Source organism: Anas acuta, chromosome 5 (assembly GCF_963932015.1).
Source record: "Anas acuta chromosome 5, bAnaAcu1.1, whole genome shotgun sequence".
NCBI classification, from domain to species: domain Eukaryota; kingdom Metazoa; phylum Chordata; class Aves; order Anseriformes; family Anatidae; genus Anas; species Anas acuta.
Genome location: NC_088983.1, coordinates 32,742,973 through 32,768,430, shown reverse-complemented (window position 1 = coordinate 32,768,430; position 25,458 = coordinate 32,742,973). Strand labels below are relative to the sequence as shown.

Genomic DNA, 25,458 nt, shown 5'->3' with positions numbered 1-25,458 from the left:
CTGAAGCATTTTCTTAAAGCGTTCAGTTTTCAAATCAGTGTCCATTTATTGCATAGAAAAAAATAGCGCAGGTGCAGTAAATCTCTTCCAAGACAGAGAGCTAACAGTAAATCTCTTGTTATTCTCCCTTTGGAGAAGGCACCACAAAGCTGTGGTGCATGTGAACTGCTTGCTGGTGCCACAACGTGCAGTGAGGTTCTTTGGTCTGGTGTACTGGTGGAAGCTGGGCAGGCATGCTGCAGCATTTATGCTCCCCCAGCAAGATTTGTCAGGCACAACTGAGACAAATGGATGGATGTCTTGCTAAATGGTTGGATGTCATGCTGTTCCCAGGCTGTGGAATTTAGATGAAACTAATGGTAAAGCTCCAAGGAGTAGGGGTAGTCACAATGTGCTATTTTTCTTTTTACTGTTGGAAATCAGACTAAGAATTCTCCTATAACTTTTCTAAGGAAAAGTTATTTGCAGGTTGATTTTATCAACAACAGTTGATTTTATTTTTTGTTAATTAGGTGCAGTAACACGTACATGATGTGGATGCGCATCTCTGAAGATTTTGCTCTAAATTAGTTCAGTACTAGAAAGACCTTTTTAATGCATTTAACAAGGCAAACAAAAACCCCAAACAAAAAATGCCTTTACCTTTCAGTCATTTGTAGACAATTTAATTCTTAATCTAGCATTTCATTTTTAATGAAATTCTAATCTTCTGGTGTGGTAAATGAAGACCTTTAGATTGTTAGGCCACTTCAGTGATGATTTAGGAAAGTAACCCTGCTAACTGGATGCATTACACAACACTTAAAATCAGCTGAAGTCATTGTACCTTGGGCACATGTTGGATGTAAGACATGAATTCGACTGTTTTGCTGAATAAGAATTTATCATGGGCTTTCCAATCTCATATCTCTTTAGAGCACCCATTATTCCTCAGAGAAGCAAGGAAGGAAGCAAAGCACTAACTTTAGGTAAATAAAATATTAAATTGTCTACTGAACTTCTGGGAAACCATTTTTACCCTTTTCAGTACTGGAAGGAATATATAAAAAGACTTATTTTCATTTTCATATTTCATTTTCGTGGGATTTATAGTTTTAATAATGCTGCGTTCCCCGATAGAACTGCCATCCTGTTTTGTTCCTTCTAAAGATGATTTGTAAATAAAAACATATATCTCTATATTTTTAAAAATAAATCTAATAATATTAATTGAACAGCAGTAGTTTTCGTAGATCTATTAAAGCAGACATGCAGACTTTGAGCATTTTTTCTTTCAGTATCCAGAACTTTCCATTCAAGAAATGAATTCAAAGCTTGTCAAGTTGTGGAATTCCTGTCTGAATTTTTAGGTTGACTAAACATTTGAGAACATTCTGCAAAAGAGGTTTTAAAAGGAAGTTATTATTTCAAGATTTTACAAGAAAATTGCACTGAAGAACTGAAGCTTTGAGTTCTTGGCTCAGCCTTTGCTCTCTTATTTGTCAGCTCATACATGGGTTGTGCTGCTGATGGTGGGATCTCACAGGACACAAGGTGAGTTTCTAGTTTGAACCTATGTAACTGGACATTTTGGAAGCTTAGAGTCATGGAATCATTTAGGTTGAAAAAGACCTCTAAGGTCATCATGTCTAACCATTCACCTAACACTACAAGACCACCATAACCACGTCTCTTAAACACCTCCAGGACTGGCAACTCCGCCAGGTCCCTGGGCAGCCTAACTGTCCTTTCTCCGAAGAAATTCTTCCTGATACCCAATCTAAACCTCTTCTGGCACAACCTGAGGCCCTTGCCTCATATCCTGTCTTGTGTGTGGTTTGTCAGATGCTGTGTTAGTAATTTTGCTTGTGGTGAATCGACCTCAAATTTAGACAGTCCTAAAATTTCATACCTCTATTTCACACGTATTGTGTATAAACAGAGTACCAACAAATGTGTTGGTAATGGAGAGAGAATGCTTTCAGTGACTCCTCAAGCGTATGAGAAAGGTTTTTCCAGAATTTGGATATTTTATTAGTGGGAAAATGTGAAAGTAGTTTGTTTTCTGATCTCTGTTTTTATGACATATGGTTAAAATGGTAAGGTGTAATCCCTCTCCATCCTGCTGAGCCTGCCCTTTGAAAAAAAAAAAAAAAGGTCACTGTAGTTTGCAATGTCCTGTGTTATCTGTATCTAAATTCAGCAGGCTGTTCTGTTGACTTGATGCATTACAAATATACAAGTTCATAAACAACAACAGCAACGTAACATTGGGTAGAGACCTAAATACAAAAGGAGTTTGCGATGTCAGCTTTATTAACATGTAAGCCTCTCTGTTATATTTGTGGTAGCTTATATTGCATCTCTTCCCAGTTTTTCACTGACTCTTGTCAGGCAATGCATCTTGTGACTTTTATCTGATTAAGTATTTTCATTATAAATGATGAAACAATTTCTGGTGAGCATTGCTGGGGGAAGTCATATTTCCAGTGTATTGGGCCTTCATAGCTGAGGCTCCTTTTTGAATGGCTCCAGTTTTATTAGTTGATTAAAAATAAGCTTTTACAATACACACTCCTCCTTTAGAAAAGTTATTATTCACCCAAATGCAGCTTGTGGAGGTAGATAGAAAGCTTTGAGATGGAGGATTAGAGATTACATGGAGTGAGGTCTCCAGATATTCCAAGTTTGAGATGTAAAGCTCTTTCAAGGATAGAAAATAAATGCCTTTGCATAGGTTGAATGGGAACTAATTCCATATGTTGCTCTGTGGTAAACATTGATTTCCTCCTGAATTCAAGAAGTTTAGAAGGTGTGAAACCATCCTTAATGCAAAGAGCACCCAGTGCATCAGTGGGGACAGTTTTTGCAGTTACTGTGGTTTACTGCAGTGCTCACTGTTGTGAGTGTAGCAAGGCATTCTTTTAGCTTTTCAGAGTATGTAAATTTGCAGAGATTTAAGCTGGGAAGCAGCTTTAAGGTCTTTCTTGTGAAACACATTTGGAAGATGTTCTGCATGTGGCTATCTTCCAGCTTTATTCTTAATATTAAAATCAATAGAAGTTTATGCTCCTAAACCTCTCTTGCAAAAGATGAATTGATGGCCAGTTGTGGGGAGCAAATTACAGCAATACTGTATTGGATTTTTAAGGGAGACAGATAGGTGTCCGTCTAACATTATTGCTGCCATTCTATTTTAGCAGATGTCTTCTCTTTCCTTCTCTGTCACCATACTGGAAAAACAAATGGGCTTAGTAATTCTAATGAGCTAGTTGTGTTCCTCAGTTGAAACAAAACAAAACCTGTGATATATTTTAGAATACCAGGACAAATAAAATGTCCTTTTCCTTCAAAGTGTGGTCTAAAGTGCTAAGTTTAACAGCTGTTGGTAACCCAGGTTCCATGTTTCATTCTGCCATAGTCACTAAATGTCTACTTTGCCAAGGAATTGTCTCAGGAAAGCACTATCATTAGGTAGTATATTTCATCTTCTTTATATGTGTCACCTTTTTCTCAATTTCTCTAAAGTCAGATAATTTAAAAACAAGAGCTGTAGCAATGATGGATGCATATATAATATTTGTTTGACATCTCCTTGATGAAGGCTGTCAAAAATACTTCATTTCTATGGACATAATCAAATGCCTGAATTCACTTGAGGTATAGAGAAGCAAAAGCCAAGCCTGTCGTCATCTTTCTTAAGGAACAGAAAAAGTTAATATACAGTGAGTATAGTGGGATTGTATTCATAATCACTGGTTTTGCAGTTACAGCAATATTAAAGTACTGAATTTTTTTGGTGCCTGTCAAGGTTCCAACACTGGCCTTTGTTAATAGCACGTTCCTTTTGCCTTCCGTGTATGTGGGGATGTATCTGTTCATATATAAAGATACGTTCTCAGATAAAGTTTGAGACAGAGGTCCTCTGGTGAGGAGTTGGTAGATTGCTCTGTTTGTCTCTGCCAATATAAATTTCAAAAACATGCTTAATAGTAACTGAGTATTATTTGGGGAGCAGTTTGAATGTCTGTTGCAGATACAGCTTGGGAAATAAAGCGGAAGATTTCTGTCATGGTATTTATATCTGGAGAAGAGAAAACTTCACAGGGTTTTCCCAGCACAGTGGTCTCCTGTGTGAAGGACCGCACATCTGCAGCATACTGCAAAACCAGTCAGCTCACTGCACCCACCAACTCACTCTTAATTGTGGGGAGACATCAGTCTGCGGGGTCAGTCCTGCCCCAGCAATGCTCGGTGTTTTCATTGATGCTCTCCTGTACTTCATCTGGATTATACAAATGATATGAAATTGGGAGGGACTGCAAATATGTTGAAGGGCACAGCAAGAAATGAATATAATCTTGACAGGTTGGAGTAGTGGCTTGGGAGGAAGAGGGAATGATATCCTGTAAGGAAAAGTGCAGCTTCCTAGACTTCAGAATAATAAACAGCATAGCTTGCATGAACAGAGTAGAGAATTAACTGGCTAAGCAGGGGTGTTGTAGAAAAAGGTCTGATCTTAGCACCTAGTCTGTTTTCCATTTAAGTCAATGTGTTGGAATTGAAAAAAGGATGCCAGAGGGTGTGTACTAGAAGATGCGTGAAATAATCCTGAAGACGGAGTGTGGTGTTCTGCTCTGGGCATGGTCCAAGCAGCAGAAGAGTGTAGTGGAGAGCAGTGAGGATGATCCAGCCTGGAAACCTTACTGTTTGGAGCAGGACAAAGATCTGGGGCTGATTAGTCTGAAGGAGGGAGGATAGCAGAGCGGTATCTTTCAAACATTTGAAAGGCTGCTGAAAAAATAAAAGGAACGTGGACTCTGTGTAGGTGCTGGATAGAAGTGGTAAAGAGCTCTAACTACAGTAAGGTAGATTCAAGTTGTGAAATTATTTCTAGCAGGAAGAAAACTCCGTAAGGTGTTGCAGTTAGGGTATCGTAGTCTTGATTATTGGATTTCTTTCTCATGTGTTCGATTTTTCTCAGGAATACCATAACCATTAACTCTTAACTGTGGGTGGACTAGATGACTTCTTAAGATCTTGTAGCCCTTTCTTTTCCCCCTTTAACATATTGGACTGCAGATCTGTTTCAGTTGCTTTTAAGGATGAGACATTTTATAAATGGTATATGCCTTTTAAAGTACATAAACTAACATAAGTTAGCCTGGTGCTGCCTGTTCCAAATTTCTCAGTACAATCTTGTACAAGATTTGGAAGGAAAAATATGCTTAGAAAGAACAGCAACTTTTACAGACCGTAAGAATGGGTAATTTTCCTTTGTAGAGAAGTGATTTGAGAGTTATGGCTAGGGGTCACATCAAAAACTGCAAGCAAATTTGAGACTGAAATTGTTTCATTGTACTTCTTTCTTTCCGTTTTATCAAACTGACAATAGTGGAGGGATGCTTTAATTTTTCATATTTCACTTTTTAATTTGATCTATTAAATGAATTTTTAAATACAAACTTGCTTCTTGCACTTCAGACCCTTTTACAATCTGAATATCTCGGCACATTTAGTGTAAGTGGAAAATTGTATAGAAATTACCTTAACATCCATTCCATATAGCTTTTTACTGCCGACCTCATCATCGAAATACACATAGCACATGCCCAGCTGGTATAACTTAATTATGTTCAATTTGTGTACTTTAATTATTACAGACCAGTTTTTAGAGTTGATTTCTATGCCTCACCCACGTCTGTTGCTGGCTTAAAGGAACAGCTGTATGAAAAAACATGTTTTCAAGAAGACACACATTAAAAATAACGTGTTTGTTTTTCCTTCCTTCTTCCTGTTCTTTCTGTGATCCTTTTCTTTCTAAATGTCAGGTAGGTCAGTAAAATACTACTTTTAAAACAAACAAACAAAAACGTATATGCACCCTGGATTAGAAGCTACGGGTGTATTTTGTCTAAAATTAATAGTCTCAGAAATGAGACCTTGAAATGGTTAGAAAATCTGACAACGTAATAGCAGGGCAATTTTTTGCCTGCTTTGCAGCAGAGACTACGCTGAATGGTTGTCTTAACATAGCACCGTGTCAGGTTAAAAGTTTGTTGCTGATGGTGGAAGATCACAAATCACCTGTTGCGCAGCTCAGCGTGCTGTTGGTTTCATGGGATGGAAGTGGATTGCTTGGGAATGGGAGGGGAACTGAGAGCGTGATGGGATGTTCCCATAGTCATAGCTCTGTTCCCTCCGCAGCCAGCGAGGCATTTCGGTCGGGTGATTCAGAACTTGAGACGGATAAATCATCTTCTGGAGGTCTTGTGGTTGTAGGAAGATTAGGAAAATTGGGCCTTTAATCCCAGGCTTCAGCAAACTGCTTAAAGCTTGTCTGAATGGATCTGAGCCAAGGTCTCTGCATCTTCTAAAGTAAAAATTAAAGAACAAAGGAGAAATCGTGTTAGTATTTAGCTGCTTCAATCTGTTTCAGGATGTGAGGTGGCCTTCTAAAGATGAGTTTACAGGGGCTGTTAGCAAACTGAGGTCAGAAGTCCCAGCTGGGAGATCAAGTCCCAGTGAGCCTTACTAAATAAATGCCATACACACGTACCCCCCTCACTGTTTCTGGAAGTTTTACTGGGGGGAGGTCTGGGAATAGGAGAGTGGTGCTGGTCACCACCATTGGGTCTTAGGAGCACATCAGTTCTGCACCAAGTTGGCAGAGCTCGTTTGGACCAAATAACTTGCCCCCCAAGCTCTGCCGTGTGAGCTTTAAGTTCACTGAGCTCCGTATTGTAGACACCAGGAGTATCCACGTGTTAAGTTCAGTGGCTGAGCTGAGAACAAATTGAATTAACCTAAACCATATCACTTGACCCCCAAAATGTTTTTGAGCTTGTATTTTGAATGTTTATTTCTAAATGTGTCATTTTGAAGCAAAAGGTCCATATTCTGAAAATTGGGGATTTTTTTAAATTCTTTTGCCTAGGAGTTGGTTTTATTCCATGATGAAATATAGGATCAGATGTTTTTCTTCTCCACTGATTCATTTTTTCTATTCATTCACTAAGCACAGCAAAAATTTGCCCTGTTTTGTTTAGGTGTGTCCTTTTGGACTGTATCCTATAGCCTGTGCTCTGAATAAATTTAGAGGGAGCTTAACTATTTATTGCAGCTCTCTAATTATAACTGCAACAGTCTCAAAATTGATCCAAACTAAATTAAAAACCAAATTGCTGCTGCTGCTTCTGTTCCTTGAATTACCTGAATATTAATTCAGCTAGTGATACTTCTGAAATTGGAGATTTGTTTGTTTGCAAGAAGGAGGGGAGGAACATTTTCAGCCCAGCTAAGCTTTGACATCAGGAACCCCTCTTGGTCTGATTTCTGATTCCCCACCACCACCACCCCCTTTTTTAAAAATCCATTCATAAACCCCCATGGCAAAGTGCACGAGCCCTGCTGGGGAGAACATGTCAATAATTCAGATCACATTATGCTGGCAATTCAATCAAATACAAAGTTACCTACGTTTCAGAGACATTTAAAATTCCTAGTTACGTAGGAAGTTAATTTGAAGGAGCAGCTGAATGCCTCCTGGAAAATACTGAGAGTTTCTCTTTAGTACCCATTCTGCTTGCTTGCTCTTATCGTATATTTTCTGCATTTCTCTAACCTTGTTCTTGATGACAAAAGACATTTGCATGAAAACAGGATCTTTGTTTCTTAACTGTTCATCTGTTCCTGCTGTTTATTTCCCACCTAAAGTCATAATCCTCTGTTTGTGGCATCACAATTGGTCGCAGTGGAAATTATTATGTCGTCACAAACGGAGGATTATGACTTCAGGTGGGGGGATAAGCAGCAGGAACAGATGAACTCTTAAAAGCAAAAACGCTGTTTCATGTAAATGTCCCTCGTAATGAAGAAGAAAGGGAGGCAAAATATGATAGAGAAACAGAAAATTGGAATGAGCAGGATTGTGCCTGAACAGTAGGGCAGCAGATTTTCCTTGAGGCAGGAGCAGCTATTTTAAATTAGGGACATGTCCGTGTAGGATTTATTCTTTTAAATATTTTTCCCTCAACTAAAAAAAAAAAAACAAAACAGAAAACATTGGTGTTGCTACTCAAATACAGAAATGGCTGCTCAGTTTTTGAGAGGGATTTTTCATCTTTTTCTCATTCCTTTGTGCACGCGTTTGTCAAATAACTTTTAAACTTAAGGGAGTTTCCCGTTTTGTGCCTGCTGATAGGTGTTTCAAGCCTGAACCCCGCCATTTGGAATGGAGCATCTGCACCGGGTAAAGCAGGATGACCATGCTGGAAGCTCATCTAAACCACACTGCTGAGCCAATCAGCCAAATGCTTTTCACGGGCTGCTTCCATTTAAAACCACAAGCAGCAAGCTGACATTTCTCTTCAGCATCATAAGATGGAAAGCTCTAAAATACCCAGTAGCAATCTCAGCTTGTACCTTATTTTGGTTTTATCTCAGTTTTTTTTTTTTCTTCTCCATGTTGCAGCTGCTCTGTTCTTTAGTAAAAAGAGGTTAAAAAATTATTGGTGCAAATGAAAAGGTTTATGAGAACGGAAACTAGAATACAGAATAGAAATGAGCATAGGGAAAGATTAATAACAAAGCCTATTGTGGGCTTTCTGTGGTAGCAGCCAATTTGACTTGCTTTCATTAAAATTCTCCTTGTTAGCTCGGGTGATGTGTTGGGTGATGGACTATTTGATGTCTAAGAAGTGGTGAAAAGTTAGCTGTCTAATGATGGACTAATTAGAAAGCCCATCCTAGCAGGATCCATGGAAATTGATTTGCACAGTGCCATTTTTGCTAATGAGAATCATGAATACATGTTTGCAGTCCTTTACTTACTCTTCCTACCCACAGCTAATGAAAGAGAAGCAATCATTAAGAGCTCAGCTACAAACCAGTTTCCTTTGCCTTGTAGGAATAGCCACACTCTTAAGAAATTCACTTTTAAATAATAGTCTTGATAGCAAAGCAAGCTCTACGCATCTCCCTCCTGTAAAATGCCTGCCTTTCCTAATGCATCTCTTCTCCAGTTATCCTCGCTGAACAGGGAGTCAATATGCTCTGTCTGCAATTTACAGAAAATTGTCATTACCGTGTGAGACTAAAAGAAACTATAAATATTTGGATTAAGTAAAATTAAAATTAGATGGTTTTTCCTACAAGGGCATAACATGTCCATTCACAAGTAGGTCAAACATTTTTAATATTTATGCGTATAAGACAAACAATAAACCTGTTACTTTCAGTATCTCGTTCCGTGATTATATTTGAGTGCACATTTACCCAGTTGCTTTCAGATGCTTTTAATCTGCCCAGACGGTGTATGCCCAGCCAGGCCCCCATATGGCGCAAAGGAGATTATCCACAAAACCAGAACTCTTTGCAAAAAGACCTCCCGAATAAAATGTGGTGTTGATCAATGCGGTGTGGCTACCCTTAAGGAAATCCTCAGTTGTCCCTGGGACTCTGTCCTCCTGTCATCTCCACAGCATCTTAAGACTTGCTATCAAACTGGCCTTCTCTGGCCAGAAATGATCAGGCACTGCCTTGCCTTTCACCTGTCTACGTTCCTGTAAATTCTACCATAATTGAAGAAAACTGTAGACTTGCTCAATTATCCCTTAATTTAGCTCTTTAGGTGCATTTTGACTGGTGCAACCAACAGCTGAGATGTAGCATTAGGTTCTAGGAACAGGCTGTAGAGAGGTTTCACCACATTTTCAGTGAAGTGGATGTCCCATAAATGCTGTCAGACAAAGGTGGGGCTGAGGAAGTGGAAGCTAAAAGTGTAAAGTGACAAGCAGCTGAGAGCTGAAAGTAAGAGCCAGCAAGGGAATGGTGCAATGCCGTAGGGAGCAATGAAAGAGTCAGAGCTTGAGGTTCTGTAGGTAAAACTAGAAACAAGGGGATAGGTAGCTTGAAGCTAACATTATGGGCCTGGATTAGGAGAAGGAGTAGCAGAGGACACTGAGAGTGACTTATCTGAAGGGAAAATAAGAATGGGAGGAGGAAGAAAGGAAGTGTGAGTGACTGTATCAGTTCTTTAGCTTTCTTGTTAGATAATAGCAAGCTGGTGCAGAAATATCTTTCAAATATCTGTAAGAGATTTTAGTAAGAGGACAGTAATTTGTTCTGGGAAGGAGAGATTACTTGCAGACGCTATCACAAAATAATAAGATATTGGTTTCAATGTCTAATTTAAATGTGATCAAGAGAAGTCCAATTTATTTTAAGGTAACTAAAGAAACTGAATTACCTCCACGTGACCAGGGAGAAAGATCTTCCATCTTGCGACACAGGCATTTGAGCAAAGTCAGCACTTTAACTTTTTTCTGAGGTTGAGCCTGACTGCTTTATCTTGCAAGAGAAGTGCCTGCATTCAGAGTTCTAGTTCAAGGAAGTTCCTTTGCATTAGTTCCCTGAAGCAAAAGCCTTATCTGTTTTTAGCAGCGAAAACAACTGTTAATGTGTTCATCTAATGGCTTGCATTTTCCACTGAAAGAGGAGATTTTCTAATTTAAAAATCTACTTCTAATTCCTCCATTCATGTTTTGTGATGTAGCATCAGTAAAACATATATGCATGTATATATTTCAGGTAAATATTAGGAACAACTAGGTATGGTAGGAACAAGATTTGCAATTTCTTTGCTGTTCTGACTTACCTCTCAGCATTAGCTTTTTTTTTATTATTATTCCTTTTTGTTCCTGTAATGGAAACTACATAAGGGATTAGGAAGAAACATCAAACCCGTATACACTTTTTGCACTGTTATTGGAGCGGGTTTTCAGCCTACTTATAATGCATGCCATTTAACATCTAAATCCTCTGACCATTATGTTGACACATAAAAAGAAATAAAGAACAAACCCTTTCTTTAAATTAGCCTTTTTTGGACTTTGTTGTGTTCAATGCTTTAAAAAAAAAAAAAAAAGAAAAGAAAACGAGTCTGCAAAAGCACTTGCATCTATACACAGCTTAAATAGAGATAATACAAAATGGCAATCAGGGAAGATTATCCAGTAGAGCAGACTAGAGAAGATGTATTTGTAGACCACAGTAGGACTTTCAGAACTAATAATTCATTTGAAAAATAAATGATGAAAGGTATGGATATACAGTAATGTGGTCCACTGGCATAGCATAACATACAATATTGATGACTGATTATCATTTTGACGAAATGCTGCTATATACGGGCTCAAACGTTTGGGTTTAATTTAAAGCTCATGTCATACAGCTGTTTACTTATAATGAAAATATGCTAGATTAATGGCTTGTTGGCCTGCTTGGGACAGAAAAAAATGTTGATATGGGGAAATAGTTTGTAGTGCCATTTGCTCTTGTACAATTCTGATAAACAAATTAGTTAACTGTAATATATTGTGTGAAACAATCTCTGAAAGCATACTGGGTGATAGGATTAGGGCGAAGATGTTGTTAGAGTCGCACATGTAACTAAATATCTATTTGCTGCTCTGAAGTCTGCTGTGTTCTTTCTATATAGAAAAACACCCGTGTATCCACGGAGCTGCTGTATTGTACGGGATTTGATAGCTGTTTAAAAATAGATGTAATGGGGAGTTGGAAGCCACTGGACGACAGTGAATTGTCTGTAGTAATTACAGAACGCTCTGTGAACAAACCTTTTAACCTCCCAATGTTCAGGTCAGAGGCATAGACTTCACAGGCACAGAGCTACTTGGCTGAAAGGGACCAAAACAATAAAGGAAATGCCACGTTAATAAGAAAGCAATGAGTGATGTTAGAAACCTACGAGACTGTTAGAAAAACACCAGTCATTTACCTAGCTGGTATGTCATGCTGCCACGTAAGAAGAAATCAGCTACACAGCTCTGTTCTCACCTCAATGCCGCCTTTGTGCTGCTTTGCACTCCCTCCCCCTTCATAGGTGATTCTCATCTTTCTTCCCTTAACGTGCCCTTTCCGTTTTGTTTTCCAGGTGGCATTGTGCTGCCACCTATGCAGGCTCAGTTTCCCACTGGAAAAAGAACCTCCTCTCTTCTTCGTAAGCACAGCCAGTGGTGTTGCAAAGCACAAAGGTTAGCTGAGCTGTGTCCCTCCTCCTTGCTCAAGTTGGAGACCTTTAAGGTTTGCTTTTCTTTAAGATGGTGTTAAAGTGCAGCCATTCCCAACCAGGGAAATAAAGCCCTTGAACAGTTGGTCATGTAAGCCTTTATACATGTATTTTGGAGAGTCTGTCCTAGATTTAGTCATTTGTTTAAGACTGGTCAAATATTGGAAGCATCTTCATCATTTGCTGAGCTGTAGTTGTAACAGCAAGAAGCTATGACAGGGGAGGGTCAGGCTGGTTTTAGGAAAAGGTTCTTCACTGAGAGGGTGGTCGGGCACTGGGACAGGCTCCCCAGGGCAGTGGTCATGGCACTGAGCCTGCTGAAATTCAAGGAACATTTGGACAACACTCTCAAACATGTGGTCTGATTTTTGGGTGGTCCTGTGTGGAGCCAGGAGTTGGACTCAGTGATCCTTGTGGGTCCCTTCCAGCTCAGGGTATTCTATGAAATGGTTATGGAAGACCTATTGTGCATTTTCAGTGGGATGGTTAGGAATCCTACAGCCAGGAAACTCAGGAAGTCTCTGTAATTAAAGTGATGAATCACAGTGTTAAAGTCAATTTAAGCAGCTGTGATTATTAGAATAATTTTTGAGGAACTCACTGGTAGAAAAATGTTTTTAATAATCACACTTCATATTACACATTAAAAAATGGAAACCTTCAGTTTGTTTTTTTTTTTAATATAAGGGAGGCATATAAAGAATAAGTAAGTTATATCAGTTTATGGGCTCTGTTACCTAGTCATCAGTCATGTAAATTTGCTGTGCATTCTGATTTCATCAGAGAGAAGTTTGTTTATCCCTGGGGAATCGGAACAATGAGCTTGTGAGTCACCCTGCATTTGTGTAGCCCTCCTCAGCAGCCCTCCCCCAACAGCTTGTCATAGCAAAACCAAAAATTAATCTGCTTTGCACTTTAGGGTCTTCCCCCTCCTGCAACTCGTGTGTCCTTGGCTGAGTGAAGTCTGTTGTCTCTGGGGTTTAATAAACCAGATGAGGTGAGGAAGAGAGAACCCCACAGGATTTTCTTGCTCACCACGTTGAGGACCAGCTGGCTGATGTGCTCTGCCTTCCCATGACTGTGTTTTTTTTTTCCCTCTTTTATTCCCTTCACAGTTGGGTAGCATCATTTAAAAAAATAAAAAATAAAAAAAAATCCCCACAACAACTTTGATAATCTGCAGTAAAGAATCGGATCTGTAGCTTTATTCAAAACTTGAGACAGAACAGAAGAGGCATGTTTATGGTTTTCTCTGCTGACATTTTTCAGTCCACACTAAAAAGAAATGAAGACACTTGCCTAGGGAAACATCTTGGAGAAGCAGGGAAAAAAATAATTTAGTCAGAAGAACCAGGGTTTTGATTCATTTCTTAGTTGCTGTATCTACCCTATAGCCTGAAGTCCCCCAGAATACTGTGGCTATAGGTCATAGAAAACCAATTTTCTTAACGTATTTTTTAGGATTATGTCTTACCTCCCATTGTCTCAAGAACTCTGGAAGTTTGATTCCCCAGAAGTTCGGTGTAGGAAAGTTGCAGAACAGATAAAATATTGTGATGATGGCTGGACCCAACATGAGTATAACACTTAGCTCCTCTAGTCTCACTTGCTTTGTCCAAACAGCTCAAAGCACAAGAGCAGGAATTTGGAAAACTGCAGCTCAGATATGAACCATCTGTTAACACCAAGCAATTAATTAACTTAGCACCAATTGGGGTTGGTTTCCCCTAGTGAATGTGCGTTACGTATACAGGCTTTGTAGGCATTGTCTCTGCAGAACAAGACTTTAATTCTTAGTTAGGCATGGTTCCATCTAATTTCAAAATGTGCGTTTTCATCCAAATCCAGATGCACAGAGTAGCTCCTCTTGTAAAAGGAGTTCAGTTTTGAATTTCCTAGCCCTGCCAGAGAGACTGGCACTTTTTCTCCTGTAGGAACTTTGGGTACCAAAGCTCTTGTACCCAAATTCTGGTAGGCACTGTAGCCATTGTTTACCCTCTAAGCAAATAAATAGTTCATCTGCTTGTAAATGCTGGCTATTATTGACGTGCTATGTAAGTATTCAGGTAATTTTCTTATTTCTTGTACTTCACCGAAAGAAATGATGCTTGTTCCCATATCCCAGCTGCTATGGCACCAGCCAGTAAAGGCTGGATTCCAGTTTACCAAGTGACCTACATTTTTTCTCGAACGCACTAAGTTTTATGAAAGGCAGCTCAGTGGTACATATCTGAAAACTAAGGATACTCCCCTAAAGCTGTAGGATACCTCTGGGCTCTGATGGGTAGTGACAAAACAGGAGACCACTTTATCGTTGCTGGGGGATGGAGAGGAATGTGCAATAACAGTAACTGAACATGGCATCTGACTTGCTATGGCAGGCAGGCGTTTTAGGTAGCACAGGTATGTTCTCCATTGTATTATGCATGCTAAGAAAGAAGCGGATGCATTGAAAACAATGTAAAATACATTACTGTATTTCATACGTGCTTAATATGCTTAGATGTTCTTGGTAATTGGTGGTGTGCTTGGGGAACTGTAAGTTTTAATCAGTATTCAAAGCAACAGTTGTATTCAAACCCAGTCAATGCAACCCTCTTTCTTTCCCTCTCTAAATAAATTTGAAATATGTGGGTGTTTTACCATATAATTATCTATTATATGTGAGAAGAGAGGTGTAAGATCATTTTCTGGCACTGGAAAAAGAGAGTAACTGACTACCACCCATCCAGTGATTAAAGTGCTGATGCTTCTGACACTACTAGCTACTGTCAGGAGAAGCCAGAAGTGAGTTGACGTGAAGGACTAAGCTAGGAGAAATAACTCCTAGCAGTAAAAATGTAGACATGATGTTCTTACTTTCAATGGATTTTTTTAATCTTAATTTCTCTTCATGAAACTAATCTTACAATATGGAGGAAGCCAAAGGGAGAAGGTGAGAAAGGTAAAGTGGTAAACATCCATGTCTGATGCTGTTGCAAAAATGTTTAATTTATATTAATTCAGTGATTATACTAATTTATATTTGTGTAAGCAGGTAGAATGTGGATATTCTACTTTTCATACTTGGAAATCTATACAGCAGTATTACTTCCATCTATCTGCCATGTTACGCAACAGACCAAGTGTGAAGCAATCAAGAAGGTACCATGAAATATTTCTATTAGACAGCTTTCATCCCAGGAACGTGATGGGATATAGTATGTTGTGCAATGGTATTATTCTGAGTATGATGGTGCACATGGGTGAGATGCTTTAAGGCTTCAGATAATAGTAGGATGAGGGAAGGAGGGATGAATGTTTGTCTTTCCTCCATGCTTCTCTGTCAAGATTTTATCTGTACTTTTACGTTAAGAGATTCTGGAATTCTGCATAGGTGCATCCATAATGAAATCTTGTCTACCTTTACTCTAACGCTCTGGCTTTGTTGCAACAGTGTTGTTGCTAATCTTAGGACCAGAGCCCTCCTTCAGGAGACTCTAGGTCTCTCTGCACGCCTAGAAGCCTCTGAAAGAGACTAGGAGAAAATTGGAGACTTGCATGGGCTAAACCTCCAAATAGCTGAGTTTTTCACAGGTGAAAACGGAAGATCAATAAGGTGAGGGTTCAGAGCATGATTCTCTACTGCTGCATTGTGAGTCAGAGCAGCATGAGCAGCGCTTGTTCTTTCCAGCAGTAAAAGGTGGGCAGTCACTGGGGTGAAGTAGCGAGGAGTGCTTAGTGGCAGATGTTGTGTTGCAGCACAGTTTTAGCCTGAAAGTATGGGGGTAGAAAAATCAGATGAGATTAAACACTTCATAGTATTGCTTCCAGTGGAGCTCTGTGGAGGTGAATAGATGGCTGGGATGGTTATGAAGGAGTGTCAGATGAACTGAAGAGCTAAAACTGGTGTCTGCTGTTGACAGTGTTGAGAATGGTGATTACTGAACGTTTGAGATGAGATCTCTGTAGTAGCTCTTTTACTACTTCCTGAGGACTTTTGGAGACATCTGTAGAAACAGCCATGGATTTAGCAGAGTGAGCCTACGATGTCCTGGCTGTGCGGCACTGGCTAGTTCATGAACTTGGTACACACCCTGAGAAAGGCAGACAGCACTGGAACAGAGATGTCCCTTCCATTAGGATGTTCTCTGAAGGCCACAACTAGCCTCTGTAACTTGTGAATGGACTCACTTGTAGCTACTTACTTACGTGTAGCTAATTACCATCATTCAATACCCAGTGTGTGCAGTCATACCTATCCAGAGTGTGCCAGGCTTTGGAGATATAGGCAGGCAGGTCGATCCAGGTTCCTTCCTTCTCCCCCAGAGAGCTTTAGGACAAGATTTTTTGAGGGAGAAGAAGAGTAAATGCTAATGGTTTGTTCTTAGGCGTTCTTTGAATTTAAGGCAGTATGTTGGACTCACTGGTGAAATGGAAGAAAAACCAGAACTTACAGCCGTCAAAATTGAACTTAGGAAGAACTGGGCAGAAAGAAGTTTGCTGAGTCTCAGGGCATTCTAATAAGATTTTAAACACGGCTTTCTGTTTTTTATGAATATAAATAGCATTCAAAATTACCACTAAATAGGCTCCAAAAAATAAAATTTGTATTAGGAATGTTAGTGATTGTTAGTAGAGGAAGAGAGAATAAACCAAAACATCTTTGTAGTGCGGAATAAATTAATGGAGCATCCTCATCTTAATATTTTGTGTGGTTTGGGTTCCTTTGTTCCTCCTATCATCACTCTTCCCCCTTTGGAAAAGAAAAAAAAAAAAAGGATGCACTTGAAAAGATGCAGAAAAAGATGACAAGCATAATTCAAGGTCTACATCAATTTCCATATTGAGGAGTGTCTGTGGACTGAGTCTCTGCACTGTGGAGAAGAAACCACTTGGAGAAAATCTGGGATAGAGGCTTATTAAACTGTGAGTGTTGAGAACGGGGAAGTTATTGACTAGTTCTGGTACAAGAACTGGAGATCATTAGCGAGGTTAGCTGGTAGGCACAAAACAAGTGAAGGACAGTATTTCTTTTCAGAACACCTCTGAACTGTTATCTTAGTGCCACGGGTTGTTTTGATGCAAAATTTGCATGGGTTTAAGAAGTGAGGAGACAGATTTGTGGAAGAAAAATCCATTAGGACCTATTGAGCACAAGGCTCAAGAGTTCAAATGCCTTAGCTGTAAACAGCGAGAAACTTGGAGAGCATGCAGAGCAAGTATCGTTCATTATAAGCTTGCCTTGTTCTCCCCTTCAGTTGTGCCCAGGTGATGTTACCAAGAGAGACAGACAGTGGGTAAGGTGGATATTTAGCCTCTTCCAGTTTTCAGTCCTCATTGAAAAAAATAAAAATGTAAGCTTTTGCTTTAGGACATAATTGATGTTTCCTTTAGGCTAGTTAATTCCTGCATGTGCTTTTCTGAATCTGCCTGTGGAACATCTGATAACGATTACAGTTGGAAATAGTCCTGCTGAATCATACCCGTTGTCTACTTCAGCCAATGTATTATATTTCCCTGTGCCTATGCATTCCAATATCTTTCTTTTTTAAGAGACTACTTCCATAGCTGCGGTAGTTCAATGCAATTGTGGCAGATGATGGAATTATTGAAAGAATACTGGGAAGGCTGAGACCACGCAGGTGCTCAGAGACTGTGGTGATATGCTAATTAGGAGGACTTTACTGAGAGCGTTTCAATTCCTCTTCCTTTACTGACACCCTTAATATAAAAGTGAAGGGTAGAGCTACAAATATTATGTAGTGTTACTTAATGCCTTACATTGACTACAGAAGTTCAGGTCCTCACCCTGCTGTTTGCTGCTCGAGAAATAAATGAAGTACCAAATATTCCCTAGTGTGGCAACACCTCCAAGGGCACGTCCGGGCACCTTTTTATTGCAGTCATAAAAGCAGCAGCACTGTATTGTGCGTGCGGCAAGCAACAATATATACAAGCCCACTCTGACTGCTCTGGCTGTCCTACACTCAAAGTAGCGAGCTTAAAGACCCTCAGCTGGCTTGAGCAGATCACTGCAGATCTACGTCCTGCAGACCTCTCTCTGGATAGCATTTCCATCACCTGTGACTGGGCGGAGAGCATTGCCTGCCTTCTGATTTACATTTTTGCTAGGTTGCTTCAAGTTACTGCGTGACGGGGTTATAATAGACTGAGCAGGGAAAGAAGCAGCCTATTTGTCAAGTTACACGAACATTTTATGGTCTCTTTTTATTCAGCGTAAAGCATTTTATGTAGATAAGCAGATATCCAGCTGGAGAAAATTCTTCTGCCTTCCTTCCCCGCCTCCAATGACCTGCATCTCCCTAACCAGGAGGATGGGGTAAGCGATCTCCTGCTGTAGTTCAGTGCTCCCTGAAGCCTGGCTGCGTGGAATGGGGTGACAAAAGGTGCCTGTCACGGACTGTTTGCACACATGGGCACAAAAAGGCAGGGTAGTGGGAGGGATGCAGAGTCGGTGACATGCTGAGCTGCAGAACAAATGTTGGTTGCTTCAAGGCTATGGAAGGCAACTCGTACAAATGTTAATTCATGACGTTGGTAGGAATGCTCTCCTCTTCAAAGAAGCCTTGGGATGTCCTTAGCCATGTGGTTGTCAAGTAACAACACATGGCCCTTTTTTAACTTCTATATTAATATTACGGTTAATTTGCAGAGTTGGAGAATATTTTGCTTGACTTTCAGACATGTCCTCCTTTCTTCCCTTTTTCATCTGAATAGTGCTGGCTCTCTCACTAAGGCCATTTCAGATAAAGTAGTTCTCCATGCTTGTGTGACTTTTCATCCCTTTGTAGAAGCAACCACAATAAGACTTTTGTTCTGCCATTGGAGATTTTCTCATTGTCATAGGAACTAAATATGAATAATACAGCTACTAGTATTTTCAGATACGGAAGAATAAGTGGCACAGTTGAAAGAGACCTGATGATTTCTGTCGCCACAATTTCGGGGATGACATATTTAGTAAGGCGGTATTGAACTTGTCTTAAAAGGTAACTTGTCTGGAAAGGTAAAGAAGAAATTGGTTGTGTTTTCAAAGCTGAAATGAATTGGTTGAATCTTAGCCCGATAAGTGCTGGATATTGCACCCAACGAGGAACCCTAGAATTTTTGCAGAAAGAAGAGATAAGAGGTCAGTGGCATCTAGGACAACACTGAATAACTACTGCTGCTGAAAAAGCAGATAGTATTGCAAACAAGGATGAGTACAGAGCAGCGTGGATGGCCCAAGCCCAAGGATATTAAGATGGTTGTTTGGCAAGGACAGAGGGGCATTGGCATTCTGTGCTCTGCGTTGCACTGGTCTCACTGTCTCACTTAATTTGAGCTCAGGCTTATCTCTAAATCAGCCTAGATTTAAAAACAAGACCCAGAACTGCTGGGCTGATTTTTTCCTTCTAATATGGCTATCTTTGTTGTTCTTTTCTGAAAGTGAATGAAACAGGTGTGGTTCATATTGGGTTGCTAGCTCTGCTAGCTCACTTATTTGGGATTGTTCTTTTCATTGCAAGCTCAAAAAAAAAAAAAAAAAAAAGGTATGGTTGGAAACTGTTCTGAGCTGTCAGCTCAGATCGAGTATGGTCTGTGTGGCTCAGTGCAGCATGCAGTGTTTACTGCAGACAAAAGAGAAGGAAGTATTGTTAATTCTTGCTGCACCGTTCTCTGTGAAACCTGAAGATGCTGGGAAGGTGTTGATTTTTGTTTCTGCTTTTGTAAAAGACATTTTGTGTTTCCTGGTGTATCATTTGCAACGAGCCAGATGTCAGCAGAACCCGGAGCAGAATTCAGCCCTGTGCTCCCCAACATCTCGGGGTGCGCTACGAGCCTGGCAGCGAAGTCGCAGTCATCCATCCTTATCCCATCCTCTTTTAGCACCACTTCCCCTAAACAGTAACCCAGCAAAGTGCTGTCCCACTCTGATCCTGGCTGTGGGCTTTTCAGTCAGCACCGATAATTAGACTTTGAGATAAGCCATCTGCTTGCTGGCCCCCAGTGGTCCGTGGGCTTGGCACCGAGCTGTGGCGGCTGGTGACAGGTCTGCTGCAGGAGAGGGCTGGCAGTGACACAGCAGCTGCTCGCCGAGATACCGAGTGCTCTTGCAATTGAGCACCTACGTGCTGGGGGTTTTAAAATGTCACTGGCCAGGAGGAGAAAGCGGCGCTCCCATAAACAGCGTTTTCTCTTGCTCCGAAGCACTGGAGAGTAAAGGGAAGGGAACGGCCTGCGCTAATGAAGGGAAGTTAGGGTGGGAGGGCAGAGAAGCTGAGTTCAGTAATGAATTCATGATTTCATTATACTTTTGAGCGTCTGGGAAGGGAAGGCAGACATACATTTTGCCCGAGTTAATGCTGACTGATTGTAAATGGAGGAGAGCAGAGAAAAACCTCTCTCACACATTATTTGTCCTGTGCTTTTGGCAGTCTTGTCCCCATCGTACAGATCAGCAGTGCCTGAAGCTATATTTGCAATGGGATTTCTCACATTATCACCTTCGCAGAGAGGTTTAAAAGCACTGTGCACCTGTGTTGGGCTTTATACTGAGCCTGGGAGACCAGCTTACCCCTGCTTCCAGTTTTTCCTTTTGTTTTTCCCCTCACCCCATTACTTGGCTAGAAATCCCTTTCTTACTGCAGACTCCTGGCTGCTCTGACTCTGACATTGGAGTGCAGAAGCTTTATTATTACTGTTATTATTTGTTAATATTAAAGCTCCTATCTAGTCCAGTTCCTGTTGGTGAACAAAAATCTCTATTTAGGCTGATTTTTTCCTTCTTTTTCCTGTTGTGCAGAGAGCATCTTGCATGAAGGGAGAGGGATAAATGTTTGGTTTCTTTTCTTTCCAAAAGCAAGTGGAAGCTCAGCTCAAATCAGTCACTCTCTGCTTGGCTGGATTAACAGCAGGATTGCTGCAAGTTTTGTTTATTAGCCGGGAAACTTCTTTCTTATAAGGATGACCTCACGAATCCCAGGTCTGTGGGTTGGTAGGATTCAGGGATGTCCCAGATGACGTAATCATTCTGGACCTAGGAGGAAATGTAAGTCTTTCTGCTGATCTAACAGACAGAAGTTTTTCCTAACATTTAAAGGCTGATTCCAGTTATTTTTCTATTGACGAAGTGAAATTGTTGACAGTTCAACAAGAGAGGACTAAGTGCCCCTCTCTCCCCTCAAAAAAGAAAATCAAAAAGCAATCAACCAAATAAACAAAAACCCCAGAAGTGTTAGTATTACATCAATGACTTGGGAGGTACTTCAGGTTTTGCACTGCCAAGAGCTATGACAACACCTGTATTCAAAAGCAGCTGCAGCAGTGGCTGTGGTGGGCAGTGTGGTGTGAGCCAGTGCCAGTCCTTGGGCTTATTTACGTCTGGGGTCTGGTGCTCCAGGCAGCAGTGTGCCTTCCTGCCCTTCCTGCTGGAAGAGAGGAGGCTGGTAGGAAAGGGGAAGAGGGTCTGAGCAGAGGATAACAGGACAAAGAAGAAAAAAAAAAAAAAACAACAGAAGGGCTATCAGTGGAAACCACATCAGATTAGTGAACTTTAATTACATTTAATTTTCATTCTTAACATTTATCTAAAAGGTGATTGAGGGAAGGTTTATTAGGATTCTGCGTCCCTATAGCCCTTCTTTGAAAGAACACTGAACAAGATGATTGCTTGCGTGTCTAATTAGAAGTTTTTCCCCTCTTGATCACCTAAAGTCAAATTCATTTACTCTGCTTGAAACAAGGATTTAATTTGATATTTTTTTTGCATCAAAAGATGTCTCTCAAACTTGATACAGAACCACTGCCTGCTAATCAAGACGGAACCCATTACCAGCCCTGTTTTATGAATATTCACATCAGAGGGCAGCACCAACCTCATTAGGAAGGGTGTTGCAATCATTATTAAACTGTTGGAGTCCATTATGATTCAGAGTGCTGTAATGATGACTGATACCCACTGAGGGCAGCTGAGAAGAATACTGGAGCATAATGACCTCACTTTTTTTTTCTTCTTCCATCAGCCTATGGGGCTTTTAAAAGCTTTCAGCTTACGTCGTTTGTATTTTTTTCATCGAGTTCGTGAAAGTGGTCTTAACGTCCCTGATTCTCTTGCACAAGTGGCAGAGAGAGAAACACAAGAGCAATTAGGGAACCTCGAGGTTATGTTTGGGTGATGTGGTAAGTCAGTAATACTACTAATTCTTTCAGATCTTAGGTCTCCATTAATGAGTTGTTTCTTGTCAGTTACACTAAAAGCTCAAAATTTATAAGCTGGATCAAGCCTCTTCTGTGCCTTCCTTGTAAAGTGAAAAGACGACTGCTGTTAAACCTGAGTTTGATCATTCCAGCAGCAGAGCAGCTGCAGTTAATGGACCATTGGCATTGTCAGCATAAGCCCTTTCTCCACTCTCCTTTAGCTTTTCTGCTCTGAGAACAAAATCCACTTGAGGTTAAATGTTACTACAGACAATTTGCTACCCCTGTCTTGCTTTCTTTGGATTCGTGCTTTATTCAGGAACAATGAAAGGAGGTGAACCTGAACTCTCCAACTCCGAATCCCAATCCTGGCTCGGTTATGTTTACATAAATTTATTTTTTTACAAATTGGCATAGTGCTGGTGGATTTTTTTGGCATTTATAATAATCTGAAGGACCTGTGTACCTGTTAGTATACTTTCTGAGCTCAGAAAGTTTTCTGATGACAACCTTTGTGTAATGATGAAATATCTATACCTAACCGAAGAAATTCATGTGGCTCTTGCAGTCTCCAGGAGCTCAGATGTCGACTGCTTTTTTTGTGTTTGTGTGTGTGTCCTCAGGATAACCTCCTGTCTTTTTAAAGATACTCCTCTATTCTCCTTGTATCTTTCAGCCCAGCAGGAAGTTGTCTTTGGAGTCTTTTGGGATCTTTGTTTGGTCACCACTTTTAGTCAATCTTTGGGTGCTGAAAAAGCTGTGGAGGCTGCGTGTGCTGCCTCTGTTTCTTTTGCAGGCTGGGGCGGGAACCTGGTTGTCTCTTGCAGCAGTGCAGACGGAGTGCATCTGTTTTAATGTGGTTTTAATTGGCATTTCTTGCTACAATGTTCTTTTTATAAACTTGCAAGAGACTTAATACAACTAGTGAGGCTGATTGTAAATTATTCTGTGATAATGATGCTATAAAAAGGAGGCATTATGGGAAACTAACGGTAAATTTCAAGCAGGGCAGACGCATGCCACCGAAGAGCATCTCTTTCTTTGGTCTTCTTTCAACTTGGCTTCCACACTAACTCATGTGATATCTACCTTGAGAACTCTTGCATCTTCAGCTACCATCTTGGGAAATGTGAATGTTTGATAGTGAGCATATCCTTGTTATTTGAAGCAGAGTCACTGTAGCTGATGACAGGAAAATAACACTGGTCTTTTTAAAATAGAAGAGGAAGCAGTTTCAACCAGCCGTAGTGGTAATTGAATCTAGGGAGGGAGGAGGTGGAAATGCAAAAGGTCTTGTAAAAAGCAGGGCAGAGTCCACCCTTGATTAATGCTACTGCAAAGTGGATTAATTAGAAGATTAAATCGAATGCCACCTAGAGGAGTCTGTGGAGAGGAATGTCGAGCATTTCAACATGAGAAACTGCAGTGAGCATCTTAAAGGCTGGGGCACACCACCTTCACAGTGGTCTGGCAGAAATACCAAGCTGTGAAGCAGACTGCCTCTGGCAGCAGAGAACACTTCCTAATTAGACTATTTGCACAATACTTGTTGGCAGGAGAACATGTCTTATTTAGGATCTTACAGGGATGCTCCTCAAGAAAGCCTTTCCAAGTTGGGTATTTAGACTCGGCCATTACATTTCCATCCTGTCCAGCTTCACACTGGTCTCTAGGCTGTACCGTCAGTAGCATCTGCCATTTATCCAGCAATGCTTTTGTGTTCAGCAAAGACTGTCTCTGTTCTGAGGTAAACCTGGACCTAGTGGGAGGCAGATTTTGGGCAAACCTGTACTGGGTGACAAAATAATCATCACACTTCCTCTGTGGAACTCTGTATTTTGCTGGCTGAAGCAAAGTCATCTTCTCAGGTGGATGTATTCCTTCGTTATATGTGACAATAAGCAACAAGTGGAAAAACTGCAGCGCAGGCCTTCCATTTCTCTTAGAATTTGTGTCTGAAACAAGTGAAGAAAGCTCATCAGAACGTGGTTTGAGAAGCAACCATTTCTTTAAACAGAGAATTTCCATTGCCCTGCATTACATTGCATGTTTCGTTTTAAACAGCTTTATTTCAAGTAAGTCTATCTTAATTGATCCCCTGAGAGGTTTCCTGCTGCACTGGCTCTTACTCATTAATGCATTTTACTATTAATGAAGATATGTAAATACCAACTTGTTTAAAAAAGGGCTTCACCTCCATTATTGCATGCTAGGCCTCCATTTCTGCAGATATTTGCTGATGTTAGTTAACAATTCTGTTCCTAATGATCCTTTTGCCATGCAGCATAACTTGTGATGCTTTGCACGGAACTGTACGATAGGCAATATGTCAGCTCTGGTAGCGATATTGAGTACACTGAGAGAAAGCAGTTTTCTGTTTTTACCTTTTATCTAGGCATAAGTTTTTCAGGAGAGCCTGAAGATGCTAGCTTCCCAATTGCATTGACTTCCGATAGTGTTTGAGTATTCGACTCTTCCTCTAAAAATCTCTGCTGTGGTGATTTGTGGAACCCTGAAGCTGTTAGAGAAATTTCATCCGTGCACACCTCTGATGCCACCTGGGGAGAGTGAGCGAGCAGCTGTGTGGTGCTGAGCTGCCTCCTGGGGTTAAACCACAACGGAGTGTGGAGAAGTAGAGGAGATGCTGCTCCCTTCTGAGACGTGATAACTGCATGCAAGACAAATGATAGAAAGGACTTGCTAAGCAGGTGTAATTAAAGCACTAACACAGCAAGTACAAGGACTGAAACAGTTTCATTAGCATCAGTTGGTCCTTCTTGCAGATTGTCCAGTTTTCTCTGTTAGGCATCAGAGGATAACAGCTATGTTGCTGTTCAGAAAGCTGGTGTTTTTTATTGGCTGTAGTCTTCCTATGAAGCAATAATGCTACTTTTAAATTATAACATGCATTTTGTGCATAAAACTGCTCTAATTTCACTATACCTCTTTGATTATTTTTTACAGAAAGTATAGTAGCCTAATTTCTCCTCTGCTAGTTGGTCGTAAGTTATTGTTGCTTCAGTGATACCTAACCTGAAGTTTTCAGGAGCATAAGACATCTGTTTTTTATAGAAGTCTTAGTGGGATCTATTCCAATCTTATGAGGAATGGATCACTTTCAGTGTCCATGTCTACGGCTTGGAGTTCAGCTTCCAGCACCTGACTTTGACAGCTGTGGTTAAGATCTTCTGCAACTTACAGTGAGA

General features: G+C 40.4%; 1 protein-coding gene across 2 annotated transcripts in view; it reads left to right on the top strand.

Moving 5' to 3' along the window:
- The window catches only part of LOC137857409 (transmembrane protein 263-like), a 191,345-nt gene that overhangs the window by 62,951 nt on the left and 102,936 nt on the right, over positions 1–25,458 (top strand). The window contains exon 1 of one of the 2 annotated variants that reach the window (XM_068683830.1): positions 1,494–1,533. The exons of the other annotated variant lie outside the window; for it this stretch is intronic. Within the exon in view, the coding sequence (XP_068539931.1) occupies positions 1,509–1,533 (25 nt within the window). The 5' untranslated portion in view covers positions 1,494–1,508. Of the gene's footprint in view, positions 1–1,493; positions 1,534–25,458 lie in introns of those variants that run through there. 2 annotated transcript variants of the gene reach the window in all.